The sequence below is a fragment of the Lampetra fluviatilis genome, chromosome 1 (assembly GCF_964198595.1).
Source record: "Lampetra fluviatilis chromosome 1, kcLamFluv1.1, whole genome shotgun sequence".
Lineage (NCBI taxonomy): Eukaryota > Metazoa > Chordata > Hyperoartia > Petromyzontiformes > Petromyzontidae > Lampetra > Lampetra fluviatilis.
In genome coordinates this window covers 33,922,174-33,942,808 of record NC_136275.1, presented here as the reverse complement: position 1 = coordinate 33,942,808, position 20,635 = coordinate 33,922,174, and the positions used below count along the sequence as shown (strand labels likewise).

The 20,635-nt window shown below is 44.1% G+C and overlaps 1 protein-coding gene across 4 annotated transcripts in view; it reads right to left on the bottom strand.

Annotated features, from left to right (window-relative positions):
* INTU (inturned planar cell polarity protein) overlaps positions 1-6,677 on the bottom strand; it is a 36,789-nt gene extending 30,112 nt beyond the window's left edge. For 2 of the 4 annotated variants that reach the window (XM_078861215.1, XM_078861237.1), the window contains exons 1-2: positions 5,985-6,407; positions 2,323-2,579 (exon numbers count right to left, since the gene is read on the bottom strand). In XM_078861215.1, coding sequence (XP_078717341.1) covers positions 2,323-2,576 — 254 coding nt within the window. In that variant the 5' untranslated portion in view covers positions 2,577-2,579; positions 5,985-6,407. Of the gene's footprint in view, positions 1-111; positions 333-2,322; positions 2,580-5,984; positions 6,408-6,593 lie in introns of those variants that run through there. The other 2 variants (XM_078861221.1, XM_078861229.1) reach the window with 2 other exon arrangements.
* Between the last annotated feature and the right edge of the window lie 13,958 nt (positions 6,678-20,635).

The following is a 20,635-nucleotide window of genomic DNA, read 5'->3' as shown; positions in this document are numbered from 1 at the left end:
CTGTCTCCATCTCCAACCTGCTCCTTCCTCCTCGTGCTGCTACTGCGGCTGTCACAATTACATTGGCACTGAACACACCGGTTCACCCGGTACGAGCCCTTGCCCTCTTACTCAGACTCGCTGAACCAGGAACCAGAGTCGCTCCCGTCCCAGCTGCTGCCTCCATCTCCACCCTCCTCTTGCCGCTGCTGCAGTTGCAGCCGCTTCTTCTCCTCCTCCTTCTCGTCGCCCCGAGACTCCGCTCGACCGGCCATTGCCCCCCCCCCTCCTCCTACCTCACCTGTCTCCTCTACCTCCCTCCAAACCTCCCTCTCAAAGCCCGCACACCCCGACCGCCCGTGCCGCCGCTGTGACGCGGGGCTCGCTGCGTTTATCGCGGCCGCGGAGACGCTGCAGGCCGCTCCCCTCGCCACGCCGCCATGTTGCTGCCACCCTTTCGTGCCGCCGTTCCCGTCACGTGACACGCGATACCGCGCGCCTATTGGTCGTGCGCCGTTGTCACGGCAACGCGCGCGAGGGGGGGGGGACGCGCTGCATGCTCATTGGTCGCCGTGGCGTTGCTATGGTAACGCGCGGCGTGCTGCTGGTGGTGGTGGGGGTGATCTCGCACGCTGATTGGTTAGGGGTGGGGGGGGGGGTTCGTTGCCATGGTAACATGAGGACGCGTTGGGTACCACGTGTCTTCTGTGGGAGGGCTGGGGAGTGGTTACCACGTGCTTCACGGTTGCTGAGCCACAGGTCCAAAACGCACAGCGGCCAGCAACAAGCGGCACTACTAAAGGTGTAATAATAGATAAGAGGGTAACGCGTTTCTCGAATTGACCAAGATTACTGTGAGGTGGTGACAGTGAAGCGGTGTGATGGAAGAATCAGAAAGAGAAGTGAGGTGACCTGTGGTGTGGTGAGAGCTGATGTGAGCTGCAGTGTGGTGGTTGAACACACAGTGTGGATGAGACGAAACAGTCAGACGGTAGACCGAGTCCTCCACATGGGAGGAGGAATCATCCTTTAGCTCAGGGGTGAGGAACCTTTTTTCTGCCAAGGGCCATTTGGATATTTATAACATCATTCGCGGGCCATATAAAATGATCAACTTCAAAATTAGCCTGTTATATTTCGTCAAACATTTAATTAACTCGCCCCTAATGTGATGGCTGGAACTGCTTCTCTTTGGTGAGGCGTGTGATGTTAGCTGGTATTGATGATGTTGCTACTCGCAACTGATTTTCCAGGTTTGCTCCTAGATTTATTGAATTTCGAGTCCCGCCTGCGATTGCCTTGGCAGGGCCAGACCCAAATGATTTCGCAGCCCGCGGGCCGGACGCTCCCCAGCCCTGCTTTAGCTGAGTGACTGCAGCTAAATTTGACCCTGGTCAAGACGAAAACCTATGTTTTCACACCTGGAAGCCTGGTACCATGATATTGATACTGTTACAGGTATTGCTATTCACCCAATGGAAGACCTACAGCTACATGATATTCCACTGCAAGAGCAGAAATTTGAAACTTGATTTGAAGCTTTCGTGACTGCAGGAATTACTCTTTAGTTCTTTCGGTAAAGTCACGTAGAAAGAAAATAAATTAAATAATAGAATACGACGTTTCGATTGCAACACAAGCAGTCGTCATCAGGTAGAAAGCAAACCTAGTGAACGTCTAAATTTGAGAGAGAGACAAAACAGACACGGATATACATAGACACACAAGCAGAGAGAGACAACACAGAGACACAGAGAGAGACACACAACATAGACACACAGAGACTCAATGCCTTTGTGTCGAGGCCTTAAATAGAGAGAGGGGGGTGGGCAGAGAGAGAGAGGTGGGTCTGCTATGAGAGCCTGGTAAATTTTAGAGAGAGAAATAAGCAGTATGTGAAAACAAACTTAGCAATTTTTGTGACTGCAGGAATTACTCTTTGTTGCAATCGAAACGTCGTATTCTATTATTTATTTTATTTCTACGTGACTTTACCGAAAGAACCAAACATAAATTTGAAGTCGGGTATCGGGGAATTGCTCGGCCCATCATCACTCCGGGGACGATAACATAGCTGACACTTTGTGGGACGTTGCCAGTGTTAATTTTATTGAGCTTCTGTCCCCTGCGATAGAAATGTGGAATGTTTAACCCATGGACATTAACATTACCCCGTGCTTCTTTGAAATAGGGAAAATTGAAAGATTTCAGCTGCATATAGCTGATCGGAAGACAAAACATCTCAAACACATGCGTACACATTGTACGTCTATATAAAATTAGGTCGCGACACGTGTCTGACCCGCGGGTCGTACGTTCCCCACACACTACACACGTGCTTACCTGTGAGCCAGGACACTGCCCACCGAATCGAGGGCATCCAGCGTCCTTCGAGGCCAGTGCAGGGCTCCGGGCTGCCCGCCAAACAACCCCACTTCCCGGGATTCCAACAGGGGCTCCCCGTACCCACAGGAACCACTGCACTCGGGGTCCCAGCATAGTGGACCCGCCGAAGCGAGCCGCAGTGCAGCACTGCCGGGATAGTGCAGAGAGTGCATTTCTTCCAAAGCGTCTGCTTCGCACGACTGCGTGAACATCTTCTGCAGAGAGAACAGCGAGATACGGAACGTGAAATGCATTGCGATCCATTCATAGATATCCTATTAATATTATAATCATGTTTTTGGGTCTTTCGGTAAAGTCACGTGACTTTACCGAAAAATCCAAGAGTATGAATTCCTGCAATCACGAAAGCTTTAAGTCATCACCCATGGTCAATCCACTGCTGGATCATGCACTGGAGTAATACACCTCGCACCTGCACATGAGCTAGTTTCATCGCATCATTACCTCGGTGGTCTTCTTTCGGATGCGTTCCATTCCTTGGCTGACACTCCTTTATTACCATAGGACCTGAATGCATGGAAGCAGTAGTAACCGGTGGTTCACTGTACTCGCTTTCCAATGGCTTTAGCGTCACACTTTTCAAAAAAGTATCAAAAATTGTAGTTATTGAAAATGTCATTCCGTAATTGTATTCACTGTCATTCAACACATTCATATTTAAACTTTCATATAATACCTTCAAAGCCTCCAGATAAAACTAACGTCGTAGTGTCGAATTTCAAGAACAAAAATACCCAAATTGTCCTGAAAACTTTAGAGACTCACATTGGACAATTTTTTGTTTGTTAATGTTTTCTCGTTTAAAATATAGTCGAATACGGTATACATAGTAAACCAGAATTCTAACCCTTCTAGACAATTATTATAATTTAAATCAGTCAGATCTAAATAAATGAGTTTTCAACCTATATTTCAGAAAATCTTTAGCCTGAATATAACTGAAAATTGTAAATTCCGTACATTTTCATTTCACTTATTAGTAATTGAAATACATTATTGATCCTGCAGATACAATTGTATTTGTCATTATTTTAAGTAATTTATAGTGTGTGCAAAGCAATTGATTTTTTCCCATTATGTGTTTTGATATCAATTAAATTGTAGGTATATTGTAAAAATAGAGCATAAACGGTAAATTCACAGTCCTGTATGCTGCATATGAAGTTATTTTATTGCAATAGTGCTAATTAATTATATTGTTACACACATTTGTTAAATAATGAATAGAGTATTCTTGGTTCTTTCGGTAAAGTCACGTAGAAGGGAAATAATAAAATAATAAAAATAAAACAATTAAATTCTCACGACGTTTCGATTGCAACACAATCATCATCATCAGGTGTGGTTTTCACACCTGATGATGATGATTGGTTAAGCGCGGTGGCACCACGCACAGCGTGCAGTGCGGGCTCCCATTGAGAGAGCGAGAGAGTGTCAGCCAGCTAGGGTTACGTTGGGTGCATGCTACTCTGGCTGACCTGCAGACATGTGACCAGATGATACTGGAGGGGGGCCACCGGTGGAGGGAGCCAATGGGCGGTCACATGGTCCGAGAAGAACTCTCGAGAGCCTTCGGGCAAGGGCGAGAGAGATCGAGAAGGTGGGCAGGGCGAGAGGCGGAGCCAGCCCCAGCCCGGCCCGATATAAGGGGGGCCCCGAGAGGGGCTCGGGGTTCTTACTGTTGGAGAGGCAAGAGATTCACGTCAAGCTTGAAGAAGCCTCCAGCCACGCGGTCCGGGACCCAACTTGTGGGCCCGACCGGGATAGTGGAACCGTGTCTAGTTCCGCCGTAGCGTGGTTAGTTGGGTGGTCACCACCCGAGGGTGTGTTGTGTTAATAGCCTGGAGTATGTTGTGCTAAGAGTTCAATAAAACGTGTGCTAACGTTTCAGGCCACGGGTATTTTCTAGACACGAGCTAATATTGGGCAAATACATATATATTGCTTAGACGCCACAGTGTAAAGTGTGAGCATCAACTATAAGGCTAAGTCAATCTTTTTGCCATTCCTTAACACATCTGAAGAAGGACCATGGCTCGAAACGTCCGCTTACAAAATAGTTATATTTTACTGCAGTGTTAGTGACATACGTGGTAGGGTATATATATTTGTATTTTAATATACTCATGTTACGGACGACTGAGGCAGATCACTCCATTGCAGAATTGTGAGAGATGGCCAGGGGCTTGGTTGAAGGTATACATCCAGCAGTAGATTGATGACGGCTGATGATGATGGACTATAATCATATCACACTGTCTATACCCACGAACACATGCATGCGTTACACTCCGTCACAGCTGCCTCCATCCTTTTATAAAAACCCCACGTAGCATGATTAAACGTTAATAATCACGTTGTTAATTGTAGCCCACGACCGTATTAAAAAAATCATCTCAGAATATAATAGGCTTTTTGATTGCTGTAATTATCCCGAAATGTAGGATACCCCTTAACATTTATTTGGCTCGTTTCTTGCTATACTATTTTAACCCTTTATATAACGCAGCTAATAGAGCCAGCCTTCACTAGTAAGTATCTATATCTCTAATTCTATTATGCTGCAAATTTACTTGCAGCTTCATTCAATTTGTAATTTAACAAGTTGCATTGATAATTATCAACAATTGCAAGTGCTTGATCACACCACTACTGACGGAACGGGCTCCTCTAGAGGGAGCTCTAGACGGCCCTTTGGAGGCCCTTTGAGGGTATGTTGCTCTACTTTTCCAAGCTGGCCAAACGTGTCTGAAGCGGTAGAAGTACCCACACTTTACCCCACCATACCCAACAGGCCGGGGGATTTCATAAACCTGCCTATTTTTCAATTGCCACGCCGGGAGAATAAATAGAACAACCGACGACCTCGGAATTTCAATTCCAAGGACATACATGAATAGCAAACAGCAAATAAACTACAGGTTTTTATTTAAATCTTTCGTGACTGCAGGGATTCATATTCTTGGTTCTTTCGGTAAAGTCACGTAGAAGGGAAATAGTAAAATAATAAAAATATCAAACAATTAAATTCTCACGACGTTTCGACTGTAACACAAGCAATCATCATCAGGTGTGAAATCCACAGCAAGAAACGTCGTGAGAATTTTATTGTTTAATATTTGTATTATTTTATTATTTCTCTTCTACGTGACTTCACCGAAAGAACCAATAATATAAACTACAGGTTATTTAACTCTATCAATTACATAGCTATATGACATGAGTATTCATATTCTTAGGTTTTATCGGTAAAGTCACGTAGGTAAAACATTAAAATTAATAAAAGTAAAATAAAATAAAAATCACGACGTTTCGGAGGCAACACAAGCCTCCGTCTTCAGGTGAGCTTAGATTGAATATGCTGCGCCATAACAAGGCAACATACACGCCGCAATTTGACCATACTTCACAGCATGGTCTGCGCGAGTTGGTGAAGACGGATGACGAGCACGAGGATCGGTTTAAATACGACTCGCCACTGATGTCATTAGCGCTTTGCCGGGAATCAAACTCCGGTTAACCACCCACTGAAAGGAGGCTGCTTTATTTTAAATAACAAATGTTCAGTACGTTAGTTAAGAAGCAGCGCATGTACTCACCTCGACTCAGCACCAGCGGGTCGCTCACGAACATTCCATGTCTTGGGAGTCAAGTCTCCGATACTCTTGTTCCGTACGTTCTTACACAATTAACATGCGCACACCCTCACGAACTACACACGGACATAGCCTAGGACGACAACGTGCTCCCCTGTAGTCTACTACACTGACTGCAAGTGCGCATTTACTGTTACCAATTAGGATGGGTGGTGTGGACAGCAGCAAGCCGCGCCGCCGTTGTCTTCCACGTGTTGATGATGATGATGATGCTTACAGACTGCACAATGTTTACAGACTGCACAATGTTACGCATTACTTGCCAAGTAGACCTATTAGAGGTCCTGATCCAGGTTCTGATATTCCCCACTTATGTTAACCGTGGCCGGGAATCGAACTTGAGTGACGATTTTGTATCATTACCATTCCCCAGCGGACACACACACACACACAGAGACACTCTCACATACAAATACTCAAACATTGGCTATGCATACACACACATGATGCTGCTGATGCTGCATTCATCCCAGCCCTCCCCCACCCTTCACAACCCCCACTGTATGCAGTTCTTTCTCCGCACCTCCGATTAGCACGTGTGTTGCTACGTACGGCGCGAAAGAAGTTCAGCACCGCTGTTCGTCGCACGCATTCGCGCTGATGTCGAGCGCCGAGTGGCACCACGCGGCTCGTGGATGAGCGCCCCCGACTTGCCCGTGCGTGGCTCAGCGGACAGCGACCGCAGTGCCAGGGGGGTGCGGTCAAAAAATTGAAGACGCAAAGATGCGCCCCTCCACCTCGTACATAGACTCCTGTTGTTGTTGTTGATGGTTCTGTCGGTGAGCTCAGATTAATGCCGAAACTGTGCGCAGCAACGAAGAGGAGGGGGGGTGTGGGTGGGATGAGGTGTGACCAGCAGCACCACGACCGGGCCGTCTTTGTTTCCCCGGCGCTAGTGTTTATTAAACACCGCACCGAAAGAACCAAAGAGTATGGATCCTTGCAGTCACGAAAATTTATTATAAGGTTAAGTCGACCTAGAAGGAGGCGCGGGATAGGTTCTGAAATAGCGCGCTGCTGATGTGAGCCGTCATCGGGAATCGAACTTAGGTGGCCGGATTGGTAACCACTGCGCCACCGCTCCCCACGAGTAGATGAGTCTTACAAAGACAAACAACAAATCCCCCGTATAGCCTGGACAGACTGTCGGGGCAAGTGCTGTTAGCGAGCACCTATGAAGGCCGGCACTGTGGCACACGAGGGGGTGGGTGGCCAGCACCAAGTCCGCGCCGGCGGTGATGTCCACACACAGCACCAGGTACTCATTTGAGGCTGAGTCTCTCTAGGAGAGGCCCAAGACCGGTTCAGATAATCGTCACCGGTGTTGATAATCGCGAGCGAGATTCGAACTCCAGACCACGGGTTCGTATCGCAGCGCGCTGACCGCTACACTGCTGCTCCCCACACACACTCAGCCAGACACAAAGATATACATACAGTACTCAGAGACAGACACACACTCTTACAAGATATACACTCACAGCCATTCATATACATACCAAACTATATATTCGCAGACATACACAAACAAATATAAACGCATACACACATACAAAGAGACATACTCAGAGACGCTCACACATAGAAAAAAAAATATAAGCTCTTCCACATACTCAACAGTCACACACAGCAACACTACTCACAAGTCCATTCACCCGCAATGGCATTGCTTTGCTCTGAGCACGTATAATGCCCGTGTCTCTGCTCTTGCGTGCAGTTAGTTCACTTAGTACCCGAGCTGAACACAAAAAGTGTTCTTTTTGTAGCATGGAATGCTCACACGTCCAGCACACACACACACACACTTGTATACCCTACCCTGCCCATTGGTGTGGACATCACTGGGTTTCAAATGCAGCAGCGTCTATGTGGTCATGCCTCAATATAAGCTATCAAGGTACCGTCTCATTTAAATCATTGCACGTCAGTCAGACAATCCGCTTATCAACTCCTGGAATGCGTTCAAAGGGAGTCAACCGCTGACGACTCGCTGCACTGCAATTAAACTTGTTATTTTATTACCCTGTTATTTCCTCGTGTGAGTAGCATATTCCCCATGTCATTTATCACTCCTACTGACCAGTGTGGTGAAGTATGATCACATATCACCCCTCCCCACCCCTTCCAATGGTAGTGCAGCCTAAAGCTCAAATCAAGTCCTTAGTCGCTTGCAATCAGGGAATTCATATCAGCCGGATGGGTCTGTTCGGGTCGGTGATCCCTAAACTATTCCCGCACCCGGCACACCACTTCCAGAGCACATCTCGATATGACTGTGGCCACCCGGCATGTGCCACCGACCAAAGTCTAGCTGCGACCTGGACAAATAATGCTGTGACGACTTCAAGTCATGCTGACAACTGTGGCGGGATTGCTTCATTTGCAGGCGCTGCGAGGATTATTGCGTCACCGGATTGTGAGCGATATCTGCTGGATTTTTTTTTTGGGGGGGGGGGGGTGGACGCGTGTCCTTCAATGATTCATGCCTCAATATTTGCACCCGGACGTTCTTTAATTGTAAGCGCCCCTGCCTTGCGTGCCTTCCTGCACGTGCTGCCGCAGTGGCGCATTCAAGTCCAACGGTGCGGAACACCCAGCTCTGTGGGGCTGGACGTGTCACGGCTGTTTCACAACAGACATGCTCCAGGGACAGCGGTGGGGAAACATGCGGACCGAGGGCCAGGGTCGGCCAAAGGCTTCATTTCATACGGCCTGAGGCCAACATGAGGTCTTCTACTTCGAACCGGCCAGCAAATGATATCAATCCGTCATTGAAAACATCTTAGCCGCACGAACGGGGAACTAGAGGGGGCGGGGGGTCATTTTCGACCCGCTAACAACAAAGTGTTTAATTTTCGATTTAAAGCTTTCGTGACTGCAGGGATTAATCTTCTTGGATCTTTCGGTAAAGTCACGTAGAAGGGAAATAATAAAATAATACAAATAAAACATAATAAAATTATTCTCACGACGTTTCGGCCACAACGCAAGCAGCCGTCCTCAGGTGAAGAACAGGTCTGTCGGAAAGACAGCGTCTGAATGAACACCACCAGGCTTGGCAGCGTATATTTATTATGTTTTATTTTTATTATTTTATTATTTCCCTTCTACGTGTCTTTACCGAAAGAACCAAGAAGAGTGTTTAATGTGTACTCTTAGGTTTTTTTTCGTTTAAGTCACGTAGGTAAAAATAAAAATAAATAATACAATCTTTGAAATAATAATAATAGTAGAAATAAAATAAAAAAAATCACGACGTTTCGGAGGCAACACAAGCTTCCTTCATCAGGTGTAAAAAAGGCACAGCAAAATAACTGTAGTGCATGGGAGTTATTTGTGATGGGGCATTACTATATAGGGTAAGAGGAGGGTGGGAGGAGCCAGTCACTCACGTCACTGCAAGGGTCTCTTTGTTCTCGGTGGACGCGCACGTTCTGTCTTTGCGTTATCATTGGATAGCAGATGCTGCCGCAGTGTAACGATGGTTACGCACACTGCACCTGCAATCAAAATGTTCGGGTTCAATTTTCTTGCGCAGCAGCAAAAGGACATCAAGAAGGGGGTGGGGTGGGGGGTGAACACAAACTGAAATAGAGGAATGGGAATAAAATGTGAGAAAGCGGGGGTAGAGAAAGAATCGTGAGTACAGGCACGCACAGAGACACACGCATTGAGACACGGACACATTGACAAAGATCCCCCGTATAGCCTTTAACCTTTGAAAGCCGGCACGGCACACGAGGGGGTGGGTGGCCAACACCACCCCCCAGTCGCTTTTGTCTAATGTTTACACACCACAGGACCGGTTCAAATACACACCACTATTAGCGGTCGTGAACAGGAATTGAACTCAGATGTTCGGGTTCGTAGCGCAGTGCGCTTACCACACTACCGCCCAACACAGATACACGAAATCCCTGCACCGCTGCTCCCCAATATACAAAGACAAATATCCCCCCGATAGCCTTAACAGACTGTTGGGAAAGTGTTGTTAGGGAGCACGATGGTTGTGAGTGGTCAGCACCACACCCAGCCGCCTTTGTCTCCCCAGTGGCGATGTTTACAAACCGCAAATTCGCCACAATGTGGCGGTGACGTCACCACGGTGCTTGTGCCTGGCTAGGTGTACTTCGAGACCATGTGAAGCGGTGACGGTTCGCTGACAGGAGGCCACTGGACAGACTCAGGTGCCATAGGTTGACTTACTGAGATGACTGGCAGATGCACCACCTGTGCCCCCCTACTGTGCCAGCTTGCTGAATTTTAATCGCCCGGCACCACGCTCGTTGTTGTGAGCGTCGCTTCTCTGCCCCCCGCTGTTGTGGGAGGGTGACTGCCTCCAACTACCCAGGAAGGTTCTTCACGAGCCCGCCGGAGGACCTCACCGATAGGAATGTGTCCAGATATTTCAAGGATTTGTCAGCTCCTAACACAATCCAGCCTGGTTAAGCCAGGATGGATAATAGGCAGGCAAGCCTGAATGTTTCAAACTGTCGCAGATGTTCCATAAGAAGGGTCCACCTTCGCAAGCAAAGAGAAGGAAGGGCATTACTGTGGCCGAGAAGGCCCAGAGCTTAGTGTGGAGCGACAGACCAGGTAGCTTCCACACAGCATCACGCAGCTGATGAAAAGATAATGCCGCTCGGCTGATTCGGAGTGAGCCATCTGCTGCCAAAGCGGAGTTGGCCATAAGCACACTGCCCAGGTACGGAAACTTCTCCACTCTCTCCACAACTGCCCCACCCACCACTCGTGGGGTAGTTGAGGGGGTGGAATATTTGATTATGCAAAAATTCCCAGGCAGGGGTGCTTAGTTTTGGTGGGGCTGATAGCGAGAGCCCATCACTTAGTGGCACGCTCCAGGTTCAGTAGCAGAACCTCCAACTCCATCTCAGAGTGTGTAGCAACCACCAGATCATCAGCGTGCATTATACAATAGGGAGCCATCCCTTGACCGAAAACGGGCATCGATCAGCCTTCCATTGTATATGTACCAGATAGGAATTCCTCTGGTACAACCATGGAACGCTTATCGAACTACGTGGCCGAAGATGATGTTAAATAATGTGGGAGCCAGAGGACACCCCTGTCGCACACTATACATAGACACCGGCAGAAACTCACACGAAACAGTTTCGTAGAAATATATGTTCAAGTTTGCTTTCAATTGTAATAACATTCGTATTCTACAATTATGTGACTTGTATTAATCATTCACACCACAAGTGAAGGTCAAAAGGCCCTGGCGACCAATGCTGGTACATCCTATAGGGCTATTACTGAAGGCGGCCCAGAATCAGACTACATCCGTAAGAACAGGTTGGAGCGCTTTTGGAAAGCTGAACTTACAATTGAAAGGGGAAAAAACCCAAATACTCGTTAATAACCCCGCATTAATGTGTTTTGACAATTGTGTTGTGTAATGAACGAATGTGTTGAGTTATTTTTGTTTACATCTTCGGCGCTTGTGTACCACGACCAAGGCAGCAGGATCGCCAAATAATTTGAAGAATGAAAAGCAACAGATCAGCGTGCCTCAAGAAGACAGCTGTCGACCAACACGGCACATCGTTTTGCATGTCATTTGCGTAAATCGCAAATCACTTTCTCACGCGCGCCATTCGATTCGTTGTTATTACGAGCGGATGAATGGAGATCTAAAGCGATGCATCTGTAAATGAGAGCCGACACAAGATTGCAGGGGTCTCGTCCTTTAATCATTTTCTTCCATCCACACCTGTCCCCAGCCGTCCCAATATCGTTCCCGCCAAAGGCCCCCTCTTCCCGCCCGTTCTCTCCTTATATCTCCTCGATCACCCCTCCCACTAACCCCCCTATTGGTGGGAATCCTTCCCCTGACACCCCTACACATCAATGCATCATCGTCCCAAAGCCTCGTATTGATCACAGACACAGATGCTACGTTAACCAGCAGAGGGCAACAGCGCACAGTGGAAGGGAGACCGGGCAGGTGCTATTTATATTCTTAGGTTTGGTCGGTAAAGTCACGTAGGTAAAAAATCTAAATTAATAAAAGTAAAATAAAAATCACGACGTTTCGGAGGCAACACAAGCTTCCGTCTTCTGTGTTGCCTCCGAAACGTCGTGATTTTTATTTTATTTTTATTTTACTTTTATTAATTTTTATTTTTTACCTACGTGACTTTACCGAAAAACCTAAGAATATGAATACTTGCAGTCACGAAAGCTTCAAATCTAGGTGCTATTTAACACATTCCTGCGGAGGGAGCTGATAGGAACGTTGGATTGCTCGGTCAATGGCCAGGGTCAACGGCGGCGTGGTGTATTCCGAAAATATGCCCGACTGTGAGGGCGGGCACAAGCCGGCGTGAGTAGGTTAAACGTTGAGTTTTATAAGGGCACCACGGGGTGACCAGCCCCTCCCCACCCAGCCCCACCCCTCCCACCCCCCACCCAGCCCCACCCTCCCCACCCAGTCCCTTCCCACCCTCCCCTCCCCACCCAGCCCCACCCTCCCCACCCAGCCCCTCCCCACCCTCCCCACCCAGCCCCTCCCCACCCTCCCCACCCAGCCCCTCCCTCCCCACCCAGCCCCTCCCTGCACGACGGACGGACACAATAATCCCCTGTGGGCTGGTGTAACCAGGAGGTTCCTACCAGTAAGATTACGCTTGTTTTTGCGCAGGAAAGCCCGGATATCAGAGCTCTTCTTCAAGAGGGTCCTGCCAAAAATGTCGCAGGAGGGAACGAGGTTGCAACTGCAAAATTCTCTTTTTTTTCGGCCCTCCTGCCCCTCCTGCATTCACTTTTCCCCAACAACAGATGCAAAATGCCTCAGCCAGGATCATATCTTAACCTCCCCCACGAATCCCACACTTCTGCACCACTTTCTCAACTCCACTGGCTCCCTGCCTACTATCGCTGTCTGTTTAAAGTGCCTTACTCTCGTCCACAAATTCCTCCATGGTCCTGTTCCCACCTTATCTTGCTTCTCTCATATCTCACTACGATGTCCCGTTCCGTCATCTACCCTCCCAGTCTCTACCGTGCCTGTCGGTGCCTCCCCTCGACCTGTTCCCAGTCTCGCTTTCGTTCGTTTTTGCTCCCCTTCACTGTAATGAACTCTCACTGGCACATGCAACAATCATCTTCGCTAACACAACCTGCTTCCTTCTTAATTTGGGAGCTTTCGTGACTGCAGGAATTATTCTTTGGTTCTTTTCGGTTAAGTCACGTCTAAAAATAAAATAATAAATCAAAATAAAACAACACATTACGACGTTTCGATTGCAACACAAGCAATCATCATCAGGCATAAAAGAAATAGCAACAAAAATGTCTAGTTAGATTTTTGTTGCTATTTCTTTTATGCCTGATGATGATTGCTTGTGTTGCAATCGAAACGTCGTAATGTGTTGTTTTATTTTGATTTATTATTTTATTTTTAGACGTGACTTAACCGAAAAGAACCAAAGAACAACCTGCTTCCGTGCCCCCATCTCTTCTCCAGTAGCCCATCCTGCTGCTACTCCCTGACCCCAGCTACGACCAGACATTCCTCAACCCCTACCACTAACCCGATCACTACCCCTCAACCACTACCCCCAAAATAATTAACCATTACCCCTGTCACTACCCCAACCTCTATTACTCCCCCTACCCTCCTTAACCACTACCACATGTTCTCCTGTCGCAATAACTACACCACCACTTTTAATAATCCCACTCTTGATATGAACCACTATCATCTTATGTACAATTGTTGTAAAGCGTCTTGGATTAAGGCGCTAGATAAATGTATATCAGATGCGTAATTCCAAATGAGTAATTTGTATTTTGATTGAAAGCTTTCGTGACTGCAGGGATTCATATTCTTGGTTCTTTCGGTATAGTCACGTAGAAGGGAAACAATAAAATAATAAAAATATAAAACAAGAAAAAATATAAAACACAAGCAATCGTCATCAGTGGTTTTCACACCTGATGATGATTGCTTGTGTTGCAGTCGAAACGTCGTGAGAATTTTATTGTTTTATATTTTTAATATTTTATTGTTTCCCTTCTACGTGACTTTACCGAAAAAAACAAGAATGAGTAATGTGTACGTAATGTTTTGGCCAATGCCAGTTACATCACGTGGGAACTTATGATTTTCAAGTCTCCCCCCCCCCAACCCATTCGTCAATAACAGTGCCCTGAAATGAAAAGTACGTGATGGTTTGGGAAAATGGTCATTCTTCATAGCAGAAACGCTACGATGAAAAGCCATTCCCAATAAACAACGCCTTCTATATTTGTATTCCTTAAAGTGCAGTGCTATTGTTCAATTGTGTTATGTTCATTCGTGCCTCGCTGTCAAAAAATAATCACAATTATTTTCGTTGCTTAATTTTGAAAGATACAAGCAGATTCACGGCACCACGCACAACTGCCTGTGTAGAGAAGCTCCCGACGGGTGCACTCGGAGACGGAGGTAAGTTAAGGGCTTTCGCCAGGGTTTATTAAAGCTGTTACAATATTACACAGCAGGGTCCACAACTCCCAGGGGCTAGGGGTCCTACTCTGGGTCCGGGTCCCTGCCGGCTAGCTCCAGTCTCTCTCTCTCGTGTCGGATCGTGGACTCTGCCGACTCCACCGAGCGGAGAGAGAAGCACCTCTACGGCTACCACCGGCTTCTCCCCAGACTCACCACTCGATCCCTCTCTCTACCCCTGGTTCCCTCTTCACCCTGCTTACTCTACCCGTTCCCACAGTGACCCCGCTTACGTCACGGGGTATCCCTTAAGTACCCTAGGAGACGTGACGTCATCGCACTGAAAGGCACACCTGACGTCACGTCCCCATTTTACTCCTCTACACCTGCACACAAACTCGTGCTGGTCAGGGCCCATGAGTAATATACCGTACACACACGACACATCGACGAGCCAGTTGACAACACTTAATTAACTTGACTGTTTATTCGCCAAACATTTGGCGTCATCTCAAAAAATAATGTAAAATATTACTGTAATAAAGCCTTATCTTGTAATTAAAGAACGTACCAAACCGTATTCATTCTTAAAACATTGTAATGAGTTTTTAAAGCTTAAACATAAAAAACCCACGAAACCGTTTGTGTGAAACTTACAGGGATGTACAGTAAATATACAAGTTATGTCAGAGATAATTATTGACTGGCATGAAGAAACGCTTTCTGAACAATAACAACACAGCTTAATGCTGCCCATGTACATCCTCTAAAGATCAGATGTTCGAATTCTGTAATCCTTGTGCACGCACAACCAGCACAGACATTAAATATAAGGCTGTTGTTTTAAGTTTTTGATATACCTTTCATCAGTGAAAGTTATCTACTGTAAGTTGACGATGTATCTAACACCACTGTAAATGTTTTGGGTTTATTTCCTCATGATGAAAACTAAATATCAAATGAGGTGTGAAACCTCTTCCAAACAACATTTGTGAAAAATGTAAAGTACTCGGTAGGCAGAGTATGACCCGTATTTCTACGAGTGTAAAAATCAGATATATATTTTATGCAATGACAGGGTTTCAAAATACGAAATCTACACCCAATAAAACAAGACTTTGTAGCAGCAGTTTTCTTTCACCGGTAGTATGTACACTTGTTGTAATGAGCATGCCTCCTCTTACAAAAAAAAACACCACATAAATGTTTAATTATTGAATTGCAAGACCCAGATAGATGCAGTTTATTCCATTTTTATTACAGGCATTTATTTACTACTCTGCAATGACATTCATCCCATATTAGCCGATGCATTTATTTTAAAAGGCTGTTTGAGTATTTTAATCTCAGCAAGAAAGTTAATTTAGCAATTTATTTAAGCCCAAATGGAAACTATCACTGCATAAAATGACACTCGCAGTCCATTTTATGCCTATGGGAAATTACATTGTGGTGAGTTTGCAGGCAGATGTAAAACATTTAACCTAATCCAACATCTCCTTAAAAAAAGACACGTTTGTTTAACAAGATGATTTTTTGTGTTAATATAAACTACAATATACAAACATGTAGGAACAGTCTCGGAATCAGTTTGCATTGCAGAAATACTTTTTAAGTTTATGTGCGCACTACCAAATCATACACATAAGGTTGTCCTGTTATACAAAATTCAACATGCCATTGTGATATTTTAATACATTGACAAAGTATTTCACACCACTGTCAGTGTTTGGCTGTGATGATCAAAACGCAATCAGGTTTACGTAGAGTTTTGCCGTTGTGTTCTCTCCTGATGTGTTTTGGGGATGTACCGCGTGTTGTTCAGCATGTCCGACGTTTCGCTCCACGTGCTGGGGTGTTTTAGGAACTCAATTTGAAGCACCTGGAGGGAAACGTCATTCATGTCAGGCCATACAAAATGTGAACTCCAACACACCTCGTTCAGAAGCTTGCATAAAGTTGGACTGTCAACTTCTACAGCCGCATGAACAAGATCTGTGGGAGAATTTGCAAGAGTGCATTTCTGCAAGCAAATATGGACAGTGAGGTAATCTTCAAGAGTATGTAATTGCAAGCCAGAGCTCAAATTATGTGAAAATATCCACAAATCACGAGGGATTATACCCACTGAGAAACGCATGCATTAAAATAGACCATCACGGTTTAATTTAATGCATTTTAATGTCTGAACTCACCGTGTTTTAGATATTAGCAAGTGGCCATTACGTTTTAATGCTAGTGCACTGCAGATTAAATCTTATTTGTGGGAACCAGCTAAAGATTAGTGGGTATATGAAGATGGTAACACAAAGTAATTTACCAGATAAGACAAAATTTTGCTTTACAACACAGAAGAAAAAAAGGCAAGAGTATGGTATCTATTTATTACATTCCAAGTGGGTGTTTATAAAGGGCCAAGTACTGTAAATACTTTTCAAAATTACATGTATTTTGTGCTACAGATAGTTTGCCAGAACTGGAGTATATTGTTGGAACTAAGACCAAATTAAGTGTTAATTTTGCCTTATATGCAAGGGGGGGTAAATATTATATATGCATTATGCTGATTCAACTAAAAAATTCAACATGACACTCAAAACCTACCAGCATGTGTATCCTGTCACAACACCGGCAGAGTTGGCTCGTATAAAAAAAAAAGTGGCACTACAATAACCGACTTTTGCCCACAGCGCTCCAAAGGATACCGTCATCAATATAAAGATTAGGGCAGAGTGTCTATATTGAAGAAACACAAATAATCCATCTGCCATTACAACCAAAGGCGAGTTTGATCAATGGCATGTGAAGCTCAGCCAAATGCTGAAATTAAAACTTACCAGAGAATTGCACACCACATTCTTGTAAATGGTTTAAATGTAATGCAGCATCGAGCGAGAATCAATTATTGTGTAAGTGCGAAACTGCGACTGACACTAAACCACCAAATTATTGACCTTTGAAAGCTATTTATTTGTATTGACAAGAGTAAAAAATACCACTTTGTAGCAAGTGTAACATAGCAGTTGGAAAAATATGACTTGCATTTAATATCAAAACAATCCTAACAATATATTTAATATGCAATGTTATACAAAAATTATTGAAAAATGTGTTTGGCTATGCATGCCTACAACAAAACAAATGGAGAGGCAGTGTAAACAGCAAAAAGTCAACAACCAACTCCTGACCGGTAGTTTGACATGGTACCGAACTGGCCACGTATTTCATATCTGCATGCAAAGCCAGTTTCATTCAGTCGTAACAAAAAAAGTCTTATTATTTTCAACAAGCAATTTTTTTTATAAGTCTTCTTCACCATGTTGGTGGTGTTTACATACATATATTTAAACGTATGCATGTTATATGTATTTCACATTCATGTTGAACACCGTTAAATAAATGTGAAATCTATTCAAACAATAAACCAAAACACAAACGAATGACTGTACAACTGTCAAACTGAACCGACATAAATGTCCATAAAACATTTCAGCTCGTGTTTGTATGCATACTATAAAAATGTGAAACAGTTTTACAAATACAAGTGTACATGAATAGTTACAAATAATAAATATTAAATTTTCCATAAATTTGGGTGTGAAAAACAGCCTCCCATTAAACGTCTTAGAAACACTGCAATGAACCAACCTGCTTGTTTGCCACCTTTGGACATGTAAATAAACGCATTACTCTCTCCAGCATTGCTTCATAATACATTGTTTGGGTCAGATGGTATGAATAACATGTGTTGTAAACCCTCCTCCACCCAACACGGTCAATTGATAGAGTTATCACGTGAACAAAAGTGCCAACGTATTACTGCTTCAGCACACCAATGTGTTGGAGAGCAATCTCACAACATTTAAGTGGGTGTGAAATTTTGCCGCCTGATGATGATGGTTTTAAGTATCAGCAAAAAGTCATATCCATTTAAATGTCTTGAGATTGCTATAAAACACCCCGGTGGCGCTGAAACAGTAATAATTAACATTTGTTCACGTGACAACTTTCTCAATTGGCGTTGACGGGTGGAGAACGATTTACAGCACATTTTAGTTATGAGATCGGACTCAAAATATGAATTTTGCATTATATCTGGTTGCGAAAGCCTACGCGCGTGAAATGTCTCCAGCCGAGTTTGCCATCTCAGAATCAAAGTTTGATTTAAATGGGAAGCATTAGTTGCCAAACAAACGCAGAACTTTTGTTGATATACAGTTTGTGATTGTCAAAGGACAAGATAAGTCTATGTAAAATGCAAATGCAACAACAAATAAATTGAGGACATAAATCTTATTTATATATTAATGGGATAAATTATACATTGTAATGTTTGCCAGTTGACCTATATTGTTCGGTGTATAGAATACACAGTGACGTCAACATGCAGGTATGAAAACAGACATTGTTGCAATGAAACTAAATTAAACTCTGGGTGTCGTAAAAAAACTAGTTTGGAAATCTAAGTGGTCGGTTCACTCCCCAGAGCCAATTTGTATGAATTGACAGTCGAGTACTGTGGTTGCCTCAATCTTAAGTATTTTGTTCAAAACTAATATTGTGTGACAATTTATAACTTAAACCTCAAACCATCATATTAACAACTTTAACATTTATCAAAACAAAACACTGTTGCAATGTAATTGAAAAATATAATCTTGATTCATAAAAAAATATCGTGTTGGACTATCATCTGGTCGAATTAGGCCAAAAATGTATTTATGTGAAATATCATTTGGGACCATGCAGAGGCCCGTGCCTACTAATGGTCATCATTGATGAGACTAAGTTGGTGTAATGGAGACGAAATGAATGGTAAAATTTAAGTAAACCGACATTCTGACAGTAATAAAGCAAGTGTGCTGGTTTGTAAAGACAATTACATAAGCAAAAATCAAGTGCCATCTGTTGACTGTGCAACAGCTGCACTTGTCAAACCCTAAACCCCCTATACTTATAATGATGCCTTGTGTTAACATGGCTGTGTGGGTCAGTAGGTTGAACCGATGCCAGTGTCAAGGCACTGTGCTAAACACTGTTGAATTCTTCTAAGGTATGAGGATGGGCGACTCAATATAGAAAAACTTCTCGTGATAAGAAGAGAGCTTGATGTTCTCAGCGTGGACACCAGCACATGTTTTCACACGAGAGGAACTTCACATAGCAATGTTGGCAAAAGCGATATCCCAAACGTTATGTCCGAATCAATATCAAATGGGGATTAAAGCGACTGAAAAAGTAATGGTTGTACACAAAAAACCCAAATAAAAACAGTTTGTGATAAGATAAAAAATATATTTACCGAATTAACCACCGAAATGCACAAAGAAAAGGAAGTTGTCTCGAGTCGTGAAAGTGTCGCTTTCGGGGTAATTCTTAAATGTGTCGTGAGGCACTGATGGCAATCGGGATTCCCAATTGACTTAACTACATCGCTGTGTGCCTTGGTACCAATTACACATTTGGGTTATAAACATGAGCAATCTGAAATGTATTACAAATTTTGTAATTATTTTCTGTTCGACTTTAAATTGTCACTTTCCACTTGTTCCTTGTGAAAACTTGGAATTAAAATTCCACACGTCCTAAACCGTCACACCTATATCTATTGCTGCAAGCAAATTGTACGAGTGTTGTAAAATAATCTCCGCAAGTGCACTCAAATTTACATGACACAGGCTGGAGTATGATGAAAATGGGACCAAAACTAAGTGAACAATTATATCCTGCTATAAAAAAATGCATATATATTAGTCAAGCAAGCTTCCTATACAATTGATCAACATGCTATTGCCATTTCATTTGCTCTGCTCACTATGCCTAAACTTTGTAATAAAGTGCACATTAGTTTACATAACAAAGGGACAAAGTGTGCTTCAAGAAAGGGACTAACAAAACCTGTTTGCAGCGTACTTGGCTAAACCACTAAACTGAAAATGCTTCAAAACCAAACACAAAGGGCAGTGTTATTGATTCTGAGCACAACCCCCCAAATTAGTATTAATTTAAGTTAAAGTGCAAGACAGATGGTTACCACATCTGTAGAACTAATGATACCTTATAATACAATGGGGGAACATATTCATGTTTGTTGGAGGTACTGAGAGAGGTATGTGACATAATAAACTCACAGACTCGA